Source organism: Myxocyprinus asiaticus, chromosome 10, assembly GCF_019703515.2.
Source record: "Myxocyprinus asiaticus isolate MX2 ecotype Aquarium Trade chromosome 10, UBuf_Myxa_2, whole genome shotgun sequence".
Classification (NCBI taxonomy): Eukaryota; Metazoa; Chordata; class Actinopteri; order Cypriniformes; family Catostomidae; genus Myxocyprinus; species Myxocyprinus asiaticus.
Window position 1 is genome coordinate 33,397,252 of NC_059353.1, and position 18,252 is coordinate 33,415,503.

The following is an 18,252-nucleotide window of genomic DNA, read 5'->3' on the forward strand; positions in this document are numbered from 1 at the left end:
ACTTATTTAGAATGTGATCACTTTTGCTACACAATAGAAAGTTGAAGTTTTTTTATTTTATTTATAAATAGCTCATTGCACTTTTAAAGACCAAAATAAAAAGGGAAGACACACACATTGTCATGTTCACATACAGTACATAGATGTACAGACACAAATACTCTCTTGTGCATTTTAATGCTGCATTGCATATGCATTTGCGTAGAATCATGCAGACTGTATGTGATGTACAGTAAAATGAGGTTGAATGCACTTAGTGGCGTCATCAAGATTTCTGGCAAACACACAGCCCATAGTTAACAGAGTAAAGAGGATAACAGGGATTTCAGATAGTGACATGCTCCAGAAAACAGTCAGTTTACTGAATGTTCCAAACTGTCAGTTATTTGTTTGTGAAAATGTACTGTTTTGTGATTAAAGGAATATTCCGGGTCCTGCATATGTGACCGGCTGTCGGTTCCACAGACAATAATTTCGTCTCATTGTGTGTAATGAATAGGAAATGTGCGTACTGTAATACACTAACAGGCAGAACTGCAAATGAAAATAAGAAACCAGCTAAAATCTTGACCAGCTAAAAATCTAAGTCCAGTTACTTTTGTTTGCCATCAATGTGAGTTTACCAGGAAAGGACATGGAAGTAACGTGACATACCTGGAAGAATTCATAAAGCACTGTTTAGATCAGTGTTTCCCAATTGGCGGATCGCAGATCTTTTCTGATAATGTCACAGACAATTTACAAAATTGTTATTTTTCTTAATGTTAATAATTTTGCTTATTGCTGGGCCTATGCAATTCATGGTAATAGTAAAAAATGTTAGTGTTTGATTTCAAGGACATTTTTGCTTTTGTATGGTTACTGTAAAAAATTTAGTACTGTGTTGAATCATCACTTCGTGTCCAATGTAAAATTTTGGCCCTAAAGCAAAACAGATTGAGAACTGCTGGTTTAGATGGAGCTGAGTTCTGCTAATTCCACTAACAGGAATTAAGTTAGTAACACATAACCAGAAGTTCATCCACCAAGAAAAGTAGTCCCACCTCAAAGGGATGATATTTTTGTCTCAAGCAGCATATATTCTTTTCTACATACTTCAGTAAAAAAATCACTTACATTGAACAGGGAGTGTTGTATAAAACTGTAGTGCCTTTACTTAATGTGACCTTTACAACTGTTTTGCTGTGACATTGGTGATGAGAAAATCACTTCATACACGCTGACATAGTAACTCTTGAGTTACATAAATACACATGTACAAGATGCAACCAAGGCACAGGGAAGGTGCAGAGTCTGTGCTGGAATATTTAATGAGACAATGAACAGGGTTGGGAGGGTTACTTTTGAAATGTATTCCACTACAGATTACAGAATACATGCTGTAAAATGTAATTTGTAACGTATTCTATTAGATTACTCAAGGTCAGTAATGTATTCTAAATACTTTGGATTACTTCTTCAGCACTGGTAGATTTTTTAACTTGTTTTGACTATAAAAACTCTGCCAGTACAGTAAGACAAAATACACATGTTAAAAATACATTCTCTGAAAAACCTAAATATCTTATGCAGTGTTGTTTCTAAAACAAGATAAATCAAATTGATCTTGTTTTAAGGATTTTTACATATTTTTACAGGAAAACAATACAAAACTTATTATTAAGAATATGATGATTTTGCCCTAATATCAAAGGTCTTACAAGGAAAAAAAGAAATTATGATCCAACGTGAATTTTCTTGATAAAAAAATATGATTGTGCCTGGTAACATGTGCATGTAAAATGGCTAGAAATAGTATTTTAGCTTAGTGTAAAGCTGACAATTTACACAAGGTTTATTTCTATTTCTTCTGCTCCAAACTTACTTCAGACTTACTTCTCTGTCTGCTCGTATGAATGTAACACATCATAAGAAAGTGTTTCACCGCTGTTCAAATGCACTTTGGATTGCATCATTTATATGTATAAATGTTTTCCATCTGAAAGGACTAAATATTAAATGAAACAAATGACAATAAAATGCAAAGTAAACTCTTCAGTAATCAAAATACTTTTTGAATGTAACTGTATTCTAAATACCAATGATTTAAATTGTAACTGTAGTGGAATACAGTTACTTAATGAAAATGCTAATGACAGATCTTGAGGGGAAAGTGTGTGTGGTGAGGGGGGTGTCTATGTGTAGACAGATATGGAAACTGGCAATGACACACATCTCGGTTTGAAGGGACACTGCTTTGTACTTCCTACTGGGTCTCAGTTATTCTGACCTACTTGATTCACCCTCAGGGCCAAAAGGCACACTAAGTTTTTATATGTCCTCATGTCTGTCTACATTCATTTGTGTGAATGTATATGTGTGTGTGGTTTTAAATGCATTAGTGCTTGAGAGGGCTTTAAGACATGGAAGAGAATTCCGATCAAACAGGGCAGACCTGGTACTGAAAATTTAATGCTTTATATTTTATAGATCAATAGAGAATAAAATGATATTCATATATGGAAGCTAAAACGAATCTGTCTGATGTTCAGAATCGCTGAACGTTAGTAGGGTTTCATTTTTTCATGGATAATTCCATTTACTCTTGCAGAGCTGTCAGAATTCTACCACAGTATTTAACAGTGGAGGAGGTTGGAAACAATTGTAAAAAAAGACAATTTCTCCAAATATAAACAAGTCAGAATGATGACACATATTCAGCATCAGGAAAGAATGTTAATTTGATCATTTCATCTGAAAAGTCTTCAATGAAATTGAAACTGAATTTGAGATATAAACTTTTTTGTTTTGGATATCTAGTATTTTTCTTCTGTTGTGATGACTTTAAACTTGCATCTTTTTTTATTTTTTAAGTTTTTGGTTAAAAGTTCACATGAATGAGAGATACAGCTGCCACAATTAACTAATCATTAAAACTTTAAATTACAGAATTCCATTTAGGTGTACTCCCATTGTAGCAAAATGTTATATTTACAGTAAATTTTCTATTTATTTATTTTTTGTCTGTTGTGTACTCAACTTTTTGTGTATCATTTAATTAAAATGTATATAACACTTTTGTTCTTCATATAATAAAGTAATTTAGGAACACATTTCTTAGCTTGTTTTGGATGTGTAGCCTTAATAAAGAATATGACATCCAGTTGCCCCACACAATAAAAGTATTTTAATGTAAATTATGTTTAATCGAAATGATAAATCTAAGTAAAACATTTTTTTTAATAATTTCACAAATAGTATTAACTATTAAGTACAACTTAGACTTTTGCTTAAAAAAATAAGTGTCAAAACTATTTAGCTCATATTTGAGATACAGTAGGTTTATATCCTTTTTTTTTTTAAGTGGTACAATTGTCTCATTATAGGGCGATTGTAATATTCTGACTTATTGTATTAAATTCAGTATTATGATCTAGTCTTTCTCGATGTAAATATTTTAATGGTACCATTACTGGTGGCACATCTACTATAAATGTTGCAGTAAGACTTTGCAATAAGGTTCCATTTGTTAACATTAGTTAATAACATTTAACATGAACTAACAGTTATCAATACTTTTACAGCATTTATTAACTTTGGTTGATTTTATTTTCAACATGTACTCAGTGTTGGGTAAGTTACTCAAAATAAGTAATCCACACATTAATAATTACTTCTCTAAAATATGTAAGCAGATTATTTTACTGAATACTTTATCTAAAAAAGTAATCACATTACTAATTATTTTACTTTTAACTTATTTTCTGTATCTCTTTTCCTAGAAGAGTTTTTGGTTTTCTGCTCAAATTCAAAATATCTATATTTCCTCATTCATTGTTGCACACCCTTCAGCTGTCACAGAAACACTAACAGATGTACATATGAATTCATATTTTAAATGTACTGTATTACACATATTACTTTAGTGCAAGTATTGTACTTAAAAGCAATTGCTTTAATTGAAAGTCAGTAACTGTAATCTGATTACAAGAATTAAAAAATTTACATGACTTTTTTGACTAAAAAGTCATTAGATTACAGTAACTAATTACTTTGTTATCGGATACACCCAACACTGCATATAGTATTACATTTTTTTAAATCATGAACTAACAATGAAAATTTGTGTTTTTATTAACTAACATTAACAAAGATTGATAAATGCTGTAAAAATATATTGTTCATTGTTAGTTCATGATGCCAAATGCATTAATCAGTATTTCTTATAGCAAAATATGGGAGGTTAATAGTAGCCTATGAGTTATGTATAAAAAAAAAAAAAAAAAAGAGTAAATATATATAATTTCCCACAGTCAGCCTTATATGAAGGATCTTCTGAGCAAAACACTCTAGTACATTTGGAATACTATAAATATCCAGTAAATAGAGGAAAGCCCCTAGCACTGCTAACAGGTTAATGGCATGCTGTTGAATGGCTGTCAAGTCTATTCTTCCCTGTGTGATGTCATCATGTTGGCTCTGATATTTTTTCTACTTCCCGTCATTCATCCTGGGCCTCTGAAGTGTGGTCTACAGTGAGGAAACTTTAGACGTTAATGAAAAGTATGACTTGCAATAGCAAGCATGTGAAGCATGCCAAGAAAGGGTATGTTTATTTTTGCTTGTTTGTGCCCCTGTTTAAGTGTGTCTATTTGCCAATTATGTTAATAAAACAGATAATTCTTGCTTTAAAATCTTTTTGGATGAGCCATTGAAAAATAGCTGATATACTCACACATGCGACTGATTATCAGTTAAATTCCCTACCAAGTTTCCATAAACCACTAGTAACCATAAACAGCCTACAGTAAGGCTAATGAACCAACATGAATTAACAGAAGAATAGTTTATTTTGATTATTATTAGTAATAAGCATAATAATAATCTATTAGTAGATATAAACAATGTATTCTTGTCCCCTGATTAAGTCGATCATCATCCTTTATTTTGGGTCTTTAGGTGTTTTCACTGCTTAAAAATCAATTGAAGGCTTATGGTGGTTTTGTTAGTTTCCTGACAAATGTGTGGACAAAACAAATTCTTCTGTTGGTTCCATCAGAGTCAGTCCCTACACCCCAGATTCAATTACCCCTACAGCCTCTGCAGTGGCCATCACTCACTTGACTCTGATTAATCACACCTCTCATTCAATGTAATATCCAGAGACTTATAATGAGGCACTTGAAACTCCTTGCCTGTCAAAGGCAGCTTCTAATCTTTCAAAAAGTCAGCTTTTTAAGGAATGTTCAATACATGTTAAAGGGATACAGTAGTTCACCCAAAAATATAAATGTTGTTATGATTTACTCACCCTCATGTTGTTCCATCCAAACCCATATAACTTTTTTCCATGTAACACAAAAGACAATGCAATAGCCTCACTCACTGTTTACTTGCCTTGTATGAAAAAAAGATGCATTGATAGTGAATGGTGACTGAGACTAACATTCTGCCTGATATCCCCTTTAGGTGTGGAACAACATAAGGGTGAATAAGTGATGACAGAATTTTCATGTTTGGTTGAACAGTCCCTTCAATTATTTAATAATGGTTGCGTTCTGTATATTCATTTTTATGTGAAGTTGCAGACCTGACTAAAACATCTATTGAGTTTTATTTTGGAAAAAATACGAGAGGAACAGGATGGAGGGTGGAGAGGAGAGAGGTACTTGATTTTCTCACACTTGGTTACCACTCCCTCTCTTCCTGCTTTTCTTTCTATGGTCCAGCTCAGACTATGGCTCTGTAAGAGGGAAATGAGCTGCACACGAGTCTAGCAGAACACACAAACACACACGCACACACACACACACACACACACACTATTTGCTGTGTTGTGTGCTTCTTTTGTCTCTCTCAGTGGGGGAAGCACACTCAGCAATGTGGACTGTGGGCAAATGAAACAGATCAGTCCGCAGTCCTAAACCAGAGGCAGTGCTGCACTATAGTCTGCTTTCTAGCACAGAAAGAATCTGCTCATTAGAGTTATTGAGTTAACCAAGACATCATATTTTAAAAAGCAATAGTGCAGTTGAACTCACTATCAATTTATATTTCAGAAATTATACTACACCAAAAATATAAAATAGTTGTGCTTGTGTTAAATCAAACGCGAACATGAGTTCAAACAGATTCTCCAAACAGACATAAGGACCATTCACACAAGATGCATTCTGTCTGCCTACACTGTGAATCTGTCACAATGGAAGGCTTTATAAAAAGACTGTATTTTGAAGGATGCAACCCATAATGGTTGTCACTTACTTCACATCATTTTCATAGAGAAGTCTTAAAGGAATTGTTTACACAAAAATTCTAATTTTTACATTTACCCTTATGATGTTCTTTCTTCAGCAGAACACAACATTTTTTTTTTTAAATGACATATTATGTGTTTTTGTCCATATAATGCAAGTCAATGGGGTCCAACACTTTTTTAAGTTCCAAAAAGGGCATAAAGGCAGCATAAAGTTTGCGCATGCGTCAAGCGTGAAGAAGCGTGAACAAGCATCTCTCATGAGCACGCCAAGGAGACTGCAGATGTATAGTGAAAAAGGAATTACATTTTGGTCAATTTCTCACCCAAAACTGACCGTATTACTTCAGAAGACATGGATCAAACCACTCAAGTTGTATGGATTACCTTATGCTGCCTTTATGTCCTTTTAGGAGCTTGAAAGTTTTGGACCTCTGTGACATGCATTGTATGGATAAGAACACATTATACTGTATATTCTTTAAAAAAAATATTTGTTTGTGTAGAAGAAAGAAAAGATAATAAAGAGTTTGAGATGGCATAACAGTGAGTAAATGATGAAAGAATGATCATTTTTGAGTGAAATATCCTTTTACGCAAGGCAAGTTTATTTATTACACAATGGCAATTCAAAGTCCTTTACATAAAAATGATAAAGAAAATACAAGATAAAATAAATTTTAAAACCAATTAATTACAAGAAATAAGATTTTTTTTTCTTAGAAATAAGAATAAGAAATAAGAGTAAGAAATAAGAAAAAATTAAAAAGTAAAAATTATTAAAATGAATAAAAAAAAAGAAAAGAAAAAGAATACAGAAATAAAATGAGGCAGTACAATCAGTAAGTGCAGCACAGTGCTATGAATAAATGAATAAACAGCTAAATTATGTTTTCAGTCTGGACTTGAATGTGACTGCTGTTGGAGCACACCTGACCTCTTCTGGAAGCTGGTTCCAGCTGTGGGTGGCATAACAGCTAAATGCTGTCTCACCTTGTTTCAAGTGAACCCTTGGGATTTCTAAATTACTTGATTAGGTTTGTTAGGTTTATATTCAACAAGCATAGGTACTTGCCGCTGAGCGCCTGAAGTTTTCCAAAGACCACCTTGACACTCAACTCAACTCACTTTTATTGTCACTACACCATTACATAAGTGAAATGATGTGTGAAAAGCTTATGTGCGTGGTCCAGTCATTGCAGCCATACATGTAAATACAATAAGTACACTCAACAGAATAACAATGTATAGAATAGCAATAGGACAATGTACAGAATAACAATGTACACAATAACAATATAACAGTGTACAGAATAACAATATACAGAATGTCAATTAGCAATATACAGAATAACAATATAACAATATACAGAATAACAATACACAGATGTTTACACAGTATGCATGTTACACAATACACATTACACAATATACAAAATTAACAGTTAGAGGCAATTGCACTGAATTGAATTAAGTACAGTATAAATAGTATACATAGCGTGCAGTGATGTGTGCTATATACTATAGTGTTGCCATTAATTCTCAGATGTGCATGAAGGGGTAGATATTTATAATAATAGATGTGATATATATAAATATATTTACACACACACACACACACACACACACTCTACAACGCTACTGGGAAAATGTTTTGTAAACCAATGAAACTAAGGCTGAACTGTTTGGGAAGAACTTGCAGCACTATATAAGGCGTAAAAAGGGCACCACATACCAACATGAAAACATCTTCCCAACGGTGAAGTATGGTGGAGGTAGCATTATGATGTGGGGCTGTTTTGCTGCTTCGGGGCCTGGACTGCTTGCCATCATCGAGGGGAAAAAGTTTATCTAGATATCCTACAGGATAATATCAGGATGACTGTGTGCCAGCTGAAGCTCAGTAGAAGTTGGGTCATGCAGCAGGACAATGACCCTAAACACTGAAGTAAATCCACTACAGAATGGCTTCAAAAAATGAAAATCCACCTTTTGGAGTGGCCTAGTCAGAGCCTAGACCTTAACCCAGTAGAGATGCTGTGGAAAGAGAGACATTCACACCAGACATCCTAAGAATATGGTTGAGCTGAAACAGTTCCAAAATGCCTTCTGAACGTTGTGCAGGTCTAATCGCAGTGAAGGAAACGCTTGGTTGAGGTTATTGCTGCCAAAGGAGGATTGACCAGTTATTAAATCCAAGGGTTCACTTACTTTTTCCTCAGCACTGTGAATGTTTAATGGGATATGTTCAATAAAGGCATGTAAGATTATAATTGTTTGTGTGTTTTTAGCTTAAGCACTTTAACTTGTGACTTTGATGAAGATTAGATCACATTTTATGACCAATTAATGCAGAAAACCAGCTATTTCCAAAAGGTTTACATAATTTTTATTGCCACTCTATAATAGCAAAGCCAGCCCTTTTAAATCTAAACGTTATGTGGTGGAGATAGGCTCCATTTTCGGGGCTCGTGTGCATCTGTGTTTGTTTTTCCACAACGCAATACACTTCTGTAACCTTTTCCATCTGTCATTTCCTCACTTCTGATGATTGCATTTTAAGCTCCAGTATTTTTGCACAAAGGTTGTCCCAAGCTTCAAACTATGTATAGATTGGAAAGGGAAGGTTTTCTCTTTTTTTTTAAATGCACCAAGAGCTGATTCTGAAACATTCTTTTCTGCCATTATTCTTCTCACTCACCAGTAATCCCTCCATTTTTTCCTCTCCGTCATTTATATCCTTTATTATTAATATGATAATAGCATTGCTGTCATTTATATGGAATGAAAACTTTTCTCTATCCAAATTAAATTGGCTAAACTGCATTACCATACCACCTGTAGTCTCTACTCAGAAAAACAAATACAAATGCATAAATTAATATATAAATAGCTGGGGATGTTTTACAGTCTTTAGTGCAGAAAAATCTATAATGGAATTCTAACTTGCCCTGCATTTCATATTCTAGTGGAGTATAGATTCCCTGTGCTGTTGTTAGCATTTGAAAATTCTCATTTGTTATTATGTTGTCTCTTAGAACTCAAGTTCATTTATATGCAGATGTATGGGAGTTTTGAGTGTTTGGCATTATTATATGCTGATGAGGGTGACCTGAGTACTTCCGTACTGCCTGTCTGCATTAGCCTGTAAGCAGATCTGTCATCTCACTAACAGGCAGGGAAAGGGAAGTTCATCAAAAGCTGTAAATGTGTATTTTTCTTTATGATTGGTCCTAGTGCTGGCCTTGGGTGTGTTGATTTTTTCATAGTGGTCGAGCATGGCTGCTGATGGTCAATAAAATGACAAAATGTATAATACAATTTAATGATAGCAAATCAAGTGTATAAAAAATGCTAAATTTAAACAAATGCTAATTATACACCTCTTTACAATGTTTGCTCAAAAGTTTACTCACACACAAAAAATTCTAAAAATAAAATAAAATGTGTACTATATATTGTCAAGGCTTTCGGTAGATTTTGGAACTGATACTACCAGGTTGAATGACCACTTCTGTAAATCGGCCAAATAACAGGTGATCAATAATCACCCTGGCCGATATATTGGCCTATCATTAATTTATTATGTGGGTGTTACATTTTTAATGCTGTTCCCCTCCCACCTCTTGGATGACAGGATGACAACTGGGGCGAGACTACCACAGCAGTCACCGGAACATCAGACCACAGCTTGTCTCAAGAGGATTTGGCTGGCTTCGGGAAGGAGACAGAAACTCCAGCAGAGAAGCTGAACTGTATACGTTTCCTTCCTTTGGTCCTCACCCTCTTCCTTGGCCTGCTGGTCCTGGTCACCCCCCTGGCCTTCCTGGTGCTGCCCCAGCTGGTGTGGCCGGAGCGTCTGCAGGCTTGCGGCACAGCCTGCGAGGGCCTGTTTCTTTCACTTGCTTTCAAGCTCCTTATTCTGCTGCTGGCCGGCTGGGCGTTGTTTGTGCGTCCTGCGAGAGCCTCCCTTCCCAGGATTGCTGTGTTCCGTGCCCTGCTGGGGTTGCTAACGCTTCTCTTGCTGCTCTCCTATTGGCTGTTCTTTGGAGTGCGCATCTTGGACTCACAGGTATGGGCAAATGGGTGTGTAGCAACCATAAAGGGTTATTATGATATTTGTGGAACTGTGTTTATAGCTTTGGCTGCAAAATCTGATTGGATGAACCACATTCAAAATTAAAATTAGCATTAAAATTGTGATCTTTTTTTAAAGATCTTGTGATAGCACATCAATTGAATTCTATATTAGCCACCTGAATGATCTTTGATATTTACATGTTACAAGCCTACAACTGAACTATGTTACTTGGTAAAATAATTGTATATAATAATAATAATAATAATAATAATAATAATAATAAATACTGTATAATGATTTATCAAACATAAGTGTATTAATTGCATATTGCCATGGGTTATAGTGATTTTTCACAGTTAAATGTATTTTAGGTATTAACATTCTTTAAAGGGATAGTTCACCCAAAAATGAAAATGCTGTCATTATTTACTCACCTGCATGCCATTACAGATGTTTATGACTTTGTTTCTTTTGCTGAACACAAATGAAGATTTTTAGAAGAATATTTCAGCTCTGTTGGTCCTCACAATGCAAGTGAATGGATACCAAAATTTTGAAGATCCAAAAGGACATAAAGGCAGCATAAAGGTAATCCACATGACTCCAATTGTTAAATCCATATCTTCAGAAGTGATAAGATAGGTGTGGGTGAGAAACAGATAAATATTTAAGTCCTTTTTTAAATAAATCTCCACTTTCACATTCTTCTATTTTTGTGTTTGGCGATTTGCATTCTTTGTGCATATCACCACCTACTGGGCAGGGAGGAGAATTTATAATAAAAAAAGACTAAAACATTGTTCTGTTTCTCACCCACACCTATTATAACATTTCAGAAGACATGGATTTAACCACTTGAGTCTTATGGATTACTTTTATGCTGCCTTTATATGCACTTTGGAGCTTAAAGATTTTGGTACCCATTCACATGCATTGTGAGGACCTACAGAGCTAAAATATTCTTCTAAAAATCTTTGTTTGTGTTAAGCAGAAGAAAGAAAGTCATACACATCTGGAATAGCATGAGCGTGAGTAAATGATGACAGCACATACATTTTTGGGTGAACTATTCCTAAAGGTCTTATTATTTTACTGTGTGTGCTTGACAGGATGAGAACTACCAGGGCATAGTGCAGTTTGCAGTGTCATTGGTGGATGCTCTGCTGTTCATCCATTACCTGGCAGTAGTGCTGCTGGAGATCCGGCATCTGCGGCCTTGCTTTTCTCTTTGTGTCGTGCGCTCCACTGATGGAGAGACTCACCACTACAACCTGGGACTACTTAGGTGCGCAGTGTGTGTATGTGTGCAGCTGTGAAAAGCAGAAGTCAGGTTTTTAGGTTGACTAAACAACACTGATTCTATGGCTGAGCTGCTCCTCTGCTGAAATATTATATGGTTTATATACTGTATATACAAAACTGTGTGTATGTGTGTCTGCGCACTGTTTAATGCAATAACAATGAGCTGAGGTTGGGCCAAGGGAAAGAAGACCATTAATCACTCCATTACAGACACTCCCAACTCTGCCCTCAGTGGCTTCCCCTCTCCCTTCCTTTCTCCTGCCCATCACTTTCCTTTGTTCTTGCTCTCATTCTTTCATTGGCTGCACATTTATGATTCAGCCTTCGGTTTTAGTGCTGTTGCTCCAGTCAAACAATATGTCATCATTGGACACACACTCAAACACACCAAAACACACATACATACATTTATTTAGCTACCTAGATGACAACATACAATAGAATTCTATTGACTTTATATAAAGCAAATTAAAATGACTAGAGACTAAACACCCCTACAAGAAATTTTTTTGCATTTTTAAAAATAAAAAAAACAACAGTATTTGCATTATTTGTGAATAGTGCACTTGTACCCAAATTATAGCCAAGTATGTTCACACAAACATACAGTATATATATATATATATATATATATTTTTTTTTTTATTTATTTTTTTTTTTTTGTAAATGCAGCCTTGGTGAGCAGAAGAGACTTCTTTTAAAAACATTAAAAAATCTTACCAATCTAAAACTTTTAAACGGTAATGTAGGTCTAAATTTTTACGTAAAGTCTTTATGTAAAGAAAATATATAGTCAGATTACTTCTTTTAACTTAAACTTGTTTTTGTGATTAAGCTACAAACAACACATTCAATCATTAAGTCTCCTCACATTCATTCTCTCTCAGGGGAGGGGTCTTTGTCTCCTCAGGTGTGAATCACATCAATATTCATGATCATCCACGCCTCCTCGCATATGGCCTTTATAACACTAAAAGTGTCTTACAAAAGTTAAATGACTATATTGTTTTGTATGAATGAGTGATTAGGATGGTTTTCACATCATTTTGTAGCAAAAATTCTAGGCTACAAGATCCAGTTCTCAAAAGTCTTGTGAACAAATGTTTAGTATGTGTTATATGGCCTTATTTCAGTGACTTAAATTTATTTATTTTTTTTGCAAAAACCACGCATAAACGTTATTTTCTAAAAAATACAAACATGTACATACATGTTGCTCACATATTATTGTAGCCCAGTTTGTGCTGAATACAGTGTTATCAGACTTTAGCCATTAATATGTTTTTAAGCAACTGAAAAGAGCACAAATGTCAAGGCATGTTAAAACTTCTCCAGAGCCCAAAACACCCTCAGACCCCAGAGGGTTAAAAATAAAAATAAATTCCAGCTGTTTTTCTATAAAATTTCAAAGACTTCCCTCATCGTCCACTGTTCACAAACAGGTAGTCCTGCCCCAAACTCACACCATTGGTTGAGCCGATGTATTTATGTCCGGACCAGATGGGCCATTTAGTGCCACTAGTGGCACAAAAATACAGACTATAAGTTACTTTTTAAGTCAAGGGTTGTTGCTGAGACATTAGTAAGACACTAGAAAGAAGGCTAGGGGTTTAGTAAGTCTGCAGTATCTTGGCAGCGGGGTGTGAAAATTTAAATTCAGCCATGGCAAATAGAATCACAATGCTGATTGGTCCAGCACACACAACTTGGTCTCTTCCTTGATTATTTGTTGATCAGCATCTCTATCTCTCTCTCTCTCTCTCTCTCTCTCTCTCTCTCTCTCTCTCTCTCTCTCTCTCTCTCTCTCTCTCTCTCTCATGCTGTAGCATACAGCGAGCAGCTCTGGTCATTCTGGAACACTATTATAAGGATTTCACAATCCACAACCCTGCCCTACTGACAGCTGCTAAGTCCAGGGCAGCTAAACATCTGGCTGGACTTAAAGTCTACAATGTGGATGGTGAGTACTTATATCTGCAAAATCACTGTCTGACCAAACACTTATCATTCTTTTGTCAAACATTTTTTGTCATTAGTGTGTTGTCAGGGTGACACAGCAAATTTGCATAAGTGCATCATTTGGGAATGCCCATAGGAAAGAAAACTCACAAATGAGATTTCTTCAATATCTCAGTTGTCTCCTTGATAGAAATAAGAGCTTAAAGGTACACTCAGTAATTTCGTGTTTACGTTGCACTGGTCGATTGAGCCATCTTGAACAGATACTGACACCTAGAGGTGTAAGGGCAGCATCATGCAAAAGCAAAGGTTTTCAGTTACCAGTGCTGGTCATGTGATCTCAACAAGGCAGCCCAGCTCTGTGTAAAATAAAACAACTTTAGTTAGGCTCCTGACATGACTGGAGTCTTCATCTCTTGAGAGTGAACATTATTTTAAACACATATATATATTTAATTACTATACTAAGTCTCCTGCTTCATGGATTATTCCCCTAAGGAAAATAATCCAGTAATGCTATGTGTCCCAGACAAACTTTTTAATGTTTTTATTATTATTATTATTATTATTATTATTATTATTATTATTATTATTTTTATTGCTCAGAGGTTGCTCTTTTAAAGCTCATAATTCATAATGGATTTTATTTATCAACTTTGTCTCAGAAGTTTCTTCTAAAATTCCTTAAAATAAATAAAACGTCATAGAATGTCATAAAATATTAATATATAATTTATTAATATGCACATTTTTTATTGATACATTTTTGAGGCATCTATATATTAACATAAACCGACATTTAAATTAGAAGCCTAATTTGTGTGTTTTCAATTCACTGCCAGTTGCACTGCATTCAATGTAGTCTGACGTAATAGCTTTGGGAGACCACAAGGGGGTGACATAACATTGACTGAAGCTGGTTGCGGCATGGACCCAAGTCTGCGTCCCACAAGACTACAAGGAACACCCACTTCATGACACGCACACTACACATAACGCCCCCTTTAGATCATCAAGTGATTTTATTGGCTACAAGAACTTTTAAAAACCAATGCAATCGCTGTATGATTTATTTTCTCTTAACTCTTTAAATATGACAAAGAAAACTTTTTAATATATGCCACATATCATATTAATCCGAAGATAAATGATAAACTGAACTTACTTGTTTAATGTGAAATTTTGTGAACGTACTCTTTAATCTATTCCTGAAGGTGTTCATACAATTTCTGCTTGTTCAATAATAAAAAAAGATATAAATGGTAAAATAAACATTTATCTGTTCTGTTTTCTCCAGTTAGCTTTCAAGCTAATCGATTAGCCTATTAGCTTAGCATGCCACTAGCTTCATCTCCTCTTCATTTTCATCACATTTCTCCTCACTGTCGCCACCTAGTGATATGGCGGTATGATTGAATTCAAAAGAACTTTAAATTTGCATTATATTTAATGATTTTACCAACTTTTCACTTTTAAAATCTTTGTGGTTGTGGTTAGGTTTAGAGTTATGGATAAGTGTAGGGTTGCTGTGGGACTCCAGATAAACACAACAAACACAGTGTATGAATGTGGCATCCAACTGTTCCAAGAGACCTCAGGATTTCGCTGGTTATTTGGAGGGGGCGTAACTTGTAGTGGGCGTGCCTTGTAGTGGGCGTGTCATGTAGTAGTCTTGCAGGACGCAGACAAACCCCTTTCCATGGACAAGGCATCATACACCCATTACGAGCTGATGGCGGTCCAAAGTTACGAAGGTTTTTGTACTTCTTCAAGAATTAACAAAGTGACATTGATGAGTTTGCAGGTTAGTGTATGAAGCTGGTGTAACTGCGCAAACCGAACTATTAGAAATGGCGACGATTATTATACAATGTCCCTGTATGTAGCCTTGAGTAGGTCTTTCATTCAAGATGTCAAACCACACAAATACACATACTTGCAGTAGCGGTTCTAGCTTGTATAGCGCCCTAGGTGAAACCCCCTTCAGCACTCCTCCACCCTCCCCCGCTATCATAAGTTGTTGACTTTGTGGTTGTGGGTGGTTGGAGATGAGATGGCTGTTGGACTTCAGGGCACCCACTTTTTTGTGTGGGTGCCTCGTTCCGCCCCCAGCAAGATGCCTCCCCATGCAGCTGCCCATGTTGCCCATGTTGCCCATGCCTAAATCCGCCCCTGCATATTTGTAACTGAAAATATATTGTGTAGGTTCTAAAAAAGATACCTATACACAATATAACATCCAGTAATGACTATAGTAAATAATTTATGTTCTTTGATAAAGATTTGGTTGAGTTGAGCTCCGTGGCACTGCAGAATTTTTAACTGCCTCTGGAGATGGCGAACCCACGGTGTGTGCGTACGTAACTTCACATAAAATAATTGTTTAATTTTAAAATGCACCATGTCGTCCGCCAGAAGCATCCAGTGTGCGACACCTTTAATTAACCTTGCCGCTCACACTTTACCAAAGTTGTGTTGAGAAATATGTTTTAAAAGACAAAGACTATTGTGCATCGAGCAGCCTTGTTTAAGAAAAAATGACTGAGGCTAGCATTCATCATCTTATTTATTTCATGGAAGAAAGGAAGTCATATGGGTTTGGAACAGTATGATGGTGAGTAAATGATGACATAATCAAAAAAAGGGTGAACTGTCCATTAAAGTCTCCTGAATTATGAAACAGCAACTTATGAGCAAATAAAAATATATCTGGATGGTTGTACTTTGAGTTTTGCTTAATGTGGAAATTGGATTAACATACCACAACAAACACATGCAAACACACAAAGAAGCATAAACTTATCATTCTGTTTCTTTCTGCAGAATTTAAAGCCAAACTGAAAAGCTATCTTTTCGATTGTAAGTTCAGGCTGTGGAATGCATTTAGAAATCTCTTCACGAATTCACTGAACTGTAGGGTGTTCACATGTGCTGTGCATGCAATCATATTACACTGTGCACAAGGTCACAGAACCTCATCTAAAAAAAAAAAATAGATATATTGATTTGCATCAATATATCTATCTACATATCTTGACTATCATGGAGAATACACTCATCTTTGCATTTAGCATGCTATAAAAATTTGAAAAGTGTAGAAAATAAATTCTCACCTTAGGCTGTTTAAGCTGTTTTTTTTCATCAGGGTGTGTGCGTAATGTGTGTAGAATGAAAATCAGCAGGGCGTATTTCTTTTTTTTTTTTTTTCTTTGAACAAATTGTCAGAGTATTAATAATGCATCACTAAGAATAAGATACTCCCTTGAAAATTCCAGATCTCTTTTTTTCAGGGTTTAAAAGCATCTCCTCCCCAATACATGATTATGTCTGTGTGTATATGTTCACTGCAATGAAATTTGTTTCACCTCTGCTGGGCTCTTCCACCCTGAATTGTTGTTGTTGTTTCTTTTTTTTCTACTAATGGTCTTTGGTACATGTTTGTTGCCATTGTCCTTTCAATCTACAGCTACCAATTAATAGAAGGGCAGTCTCACGGTTTGTTGGTCCGCAGTACAGGTGATATCTTGTAGACTAGCTCTTCGGGGTGGATTCAGTGCTGGGATAACACAGTTAACAGACCTGCCCTGCTACTCTGGTGCTGCCCTAACTATGCATTATTAATCATATCAGTGGCCTGAATATGGATAAATATGCGTAAATTATTCTGTTCACCCTATCACCCTATCACCATGCACACAGAGCTAATATGCATAATGTATGATCATCATAACCTGATTCCTTATAGCTGTGAGTGTGGCTGCCAAAGGGCTTTTTGTAGTAGATATGACTTTGCTTAGCCTGATGGGAAATGATTAATCAAAGTGAAAGTTTTTTTTTTTTTCCTGTATAAAATGTAATGATTGCTACACCCAACCTTAAAGTGCTACAGACTAATCCTATCTGGGGCTAATATTCTAATGCTAATCTTCATCTTGCCAGGTGCTGGTAGCGAGGCTGCAACCGCTCAATCTCGTGCTAAAATTGCAGCTGCTGCTCGGCACAGAGACACCAGCCACAACGAGCTGTACTACGAGGAAGCAGAGCATGAGAGAAGAGTCCGGAAACGCAGGGCACGGTAGGAGAAACAGAGGTAGAGAGAGAGAGATTGTAAGATGTTTTATTCAGCAGGTAATATACCAAATTGTCTCTTTTTAGACTGGTGGTGGCAGTAGAGGAGGCTTTTACACATGTTAGACGGCTGCAGGAGGAGGAGAAAAAGAAACAGCCAGGAGGAGATGAGATGGATCCTCGTGAGGCAGCACAAGCCATCTTTCCATCCATGGCACGAGCACTGCAGAAGTACCTACGAACCATCCGCCAGCAGCACTGCCACAGCATGGACAGCATCCAGGCCCACCTTGCGTTCTGCATCACAAACAACATGACCCCAAAGGTGGGACACAAACATACAGTATTTTCTCTCAGTTTCACACACAGACACATAGACAAGTGTAGTCTTTTTGACTACTTACTTTCTCTGCATGACCAAAAAATGTCCTCGTATATAGATGCTAACACATTCAAATGCTTAAAAGCTGTTTATTTCTCCCCACAATTTTATGCATAACTTAATCTTCCATCACAGACTCCATTCAAACTTTGTTTTGCCTTAAAGGGATAGTTCACCCAAAAGTTACAATTCCCTCATCATTTACTCACCCTCATGCCATCCAAA

At 35.9% G+C, this 18,252-nt stretch overlaps 1 protein-coding gene across 1 annotated transcript in view; it reads left to right on the forward strand.

The window, feature by feature from the left end:
• Positions 1-18,252, forward strand: part of LOC127447481 (vang-like protein 1) — a 47,782-nt gene that overhangs the window by 25,724 nt on the left and 3,806 nt on the right. The window contains exons 4-8 of the mRNA XM_051709384.1: positions 9,873-10,307; positions 11,426-11,601; positions 13,445-13,578; positions 17,517-17,652; positions 17,733-17,970. Coding sequence (XP_051565344.1) covers positions 9,873-10,307; positions 11,426-11,601; positions 13,445-13,578; positions 17,517-17,652; positions 17,733-17,970 — 1,119 coding nt within the window. The remainder of the gene's footprint in view (positions 1-9,872; positions 10,308-11,425; positions 11,602-13,444; positions 13,579-17,516; positions 17,653-17,732; positions 17,971-18,252) is intronic.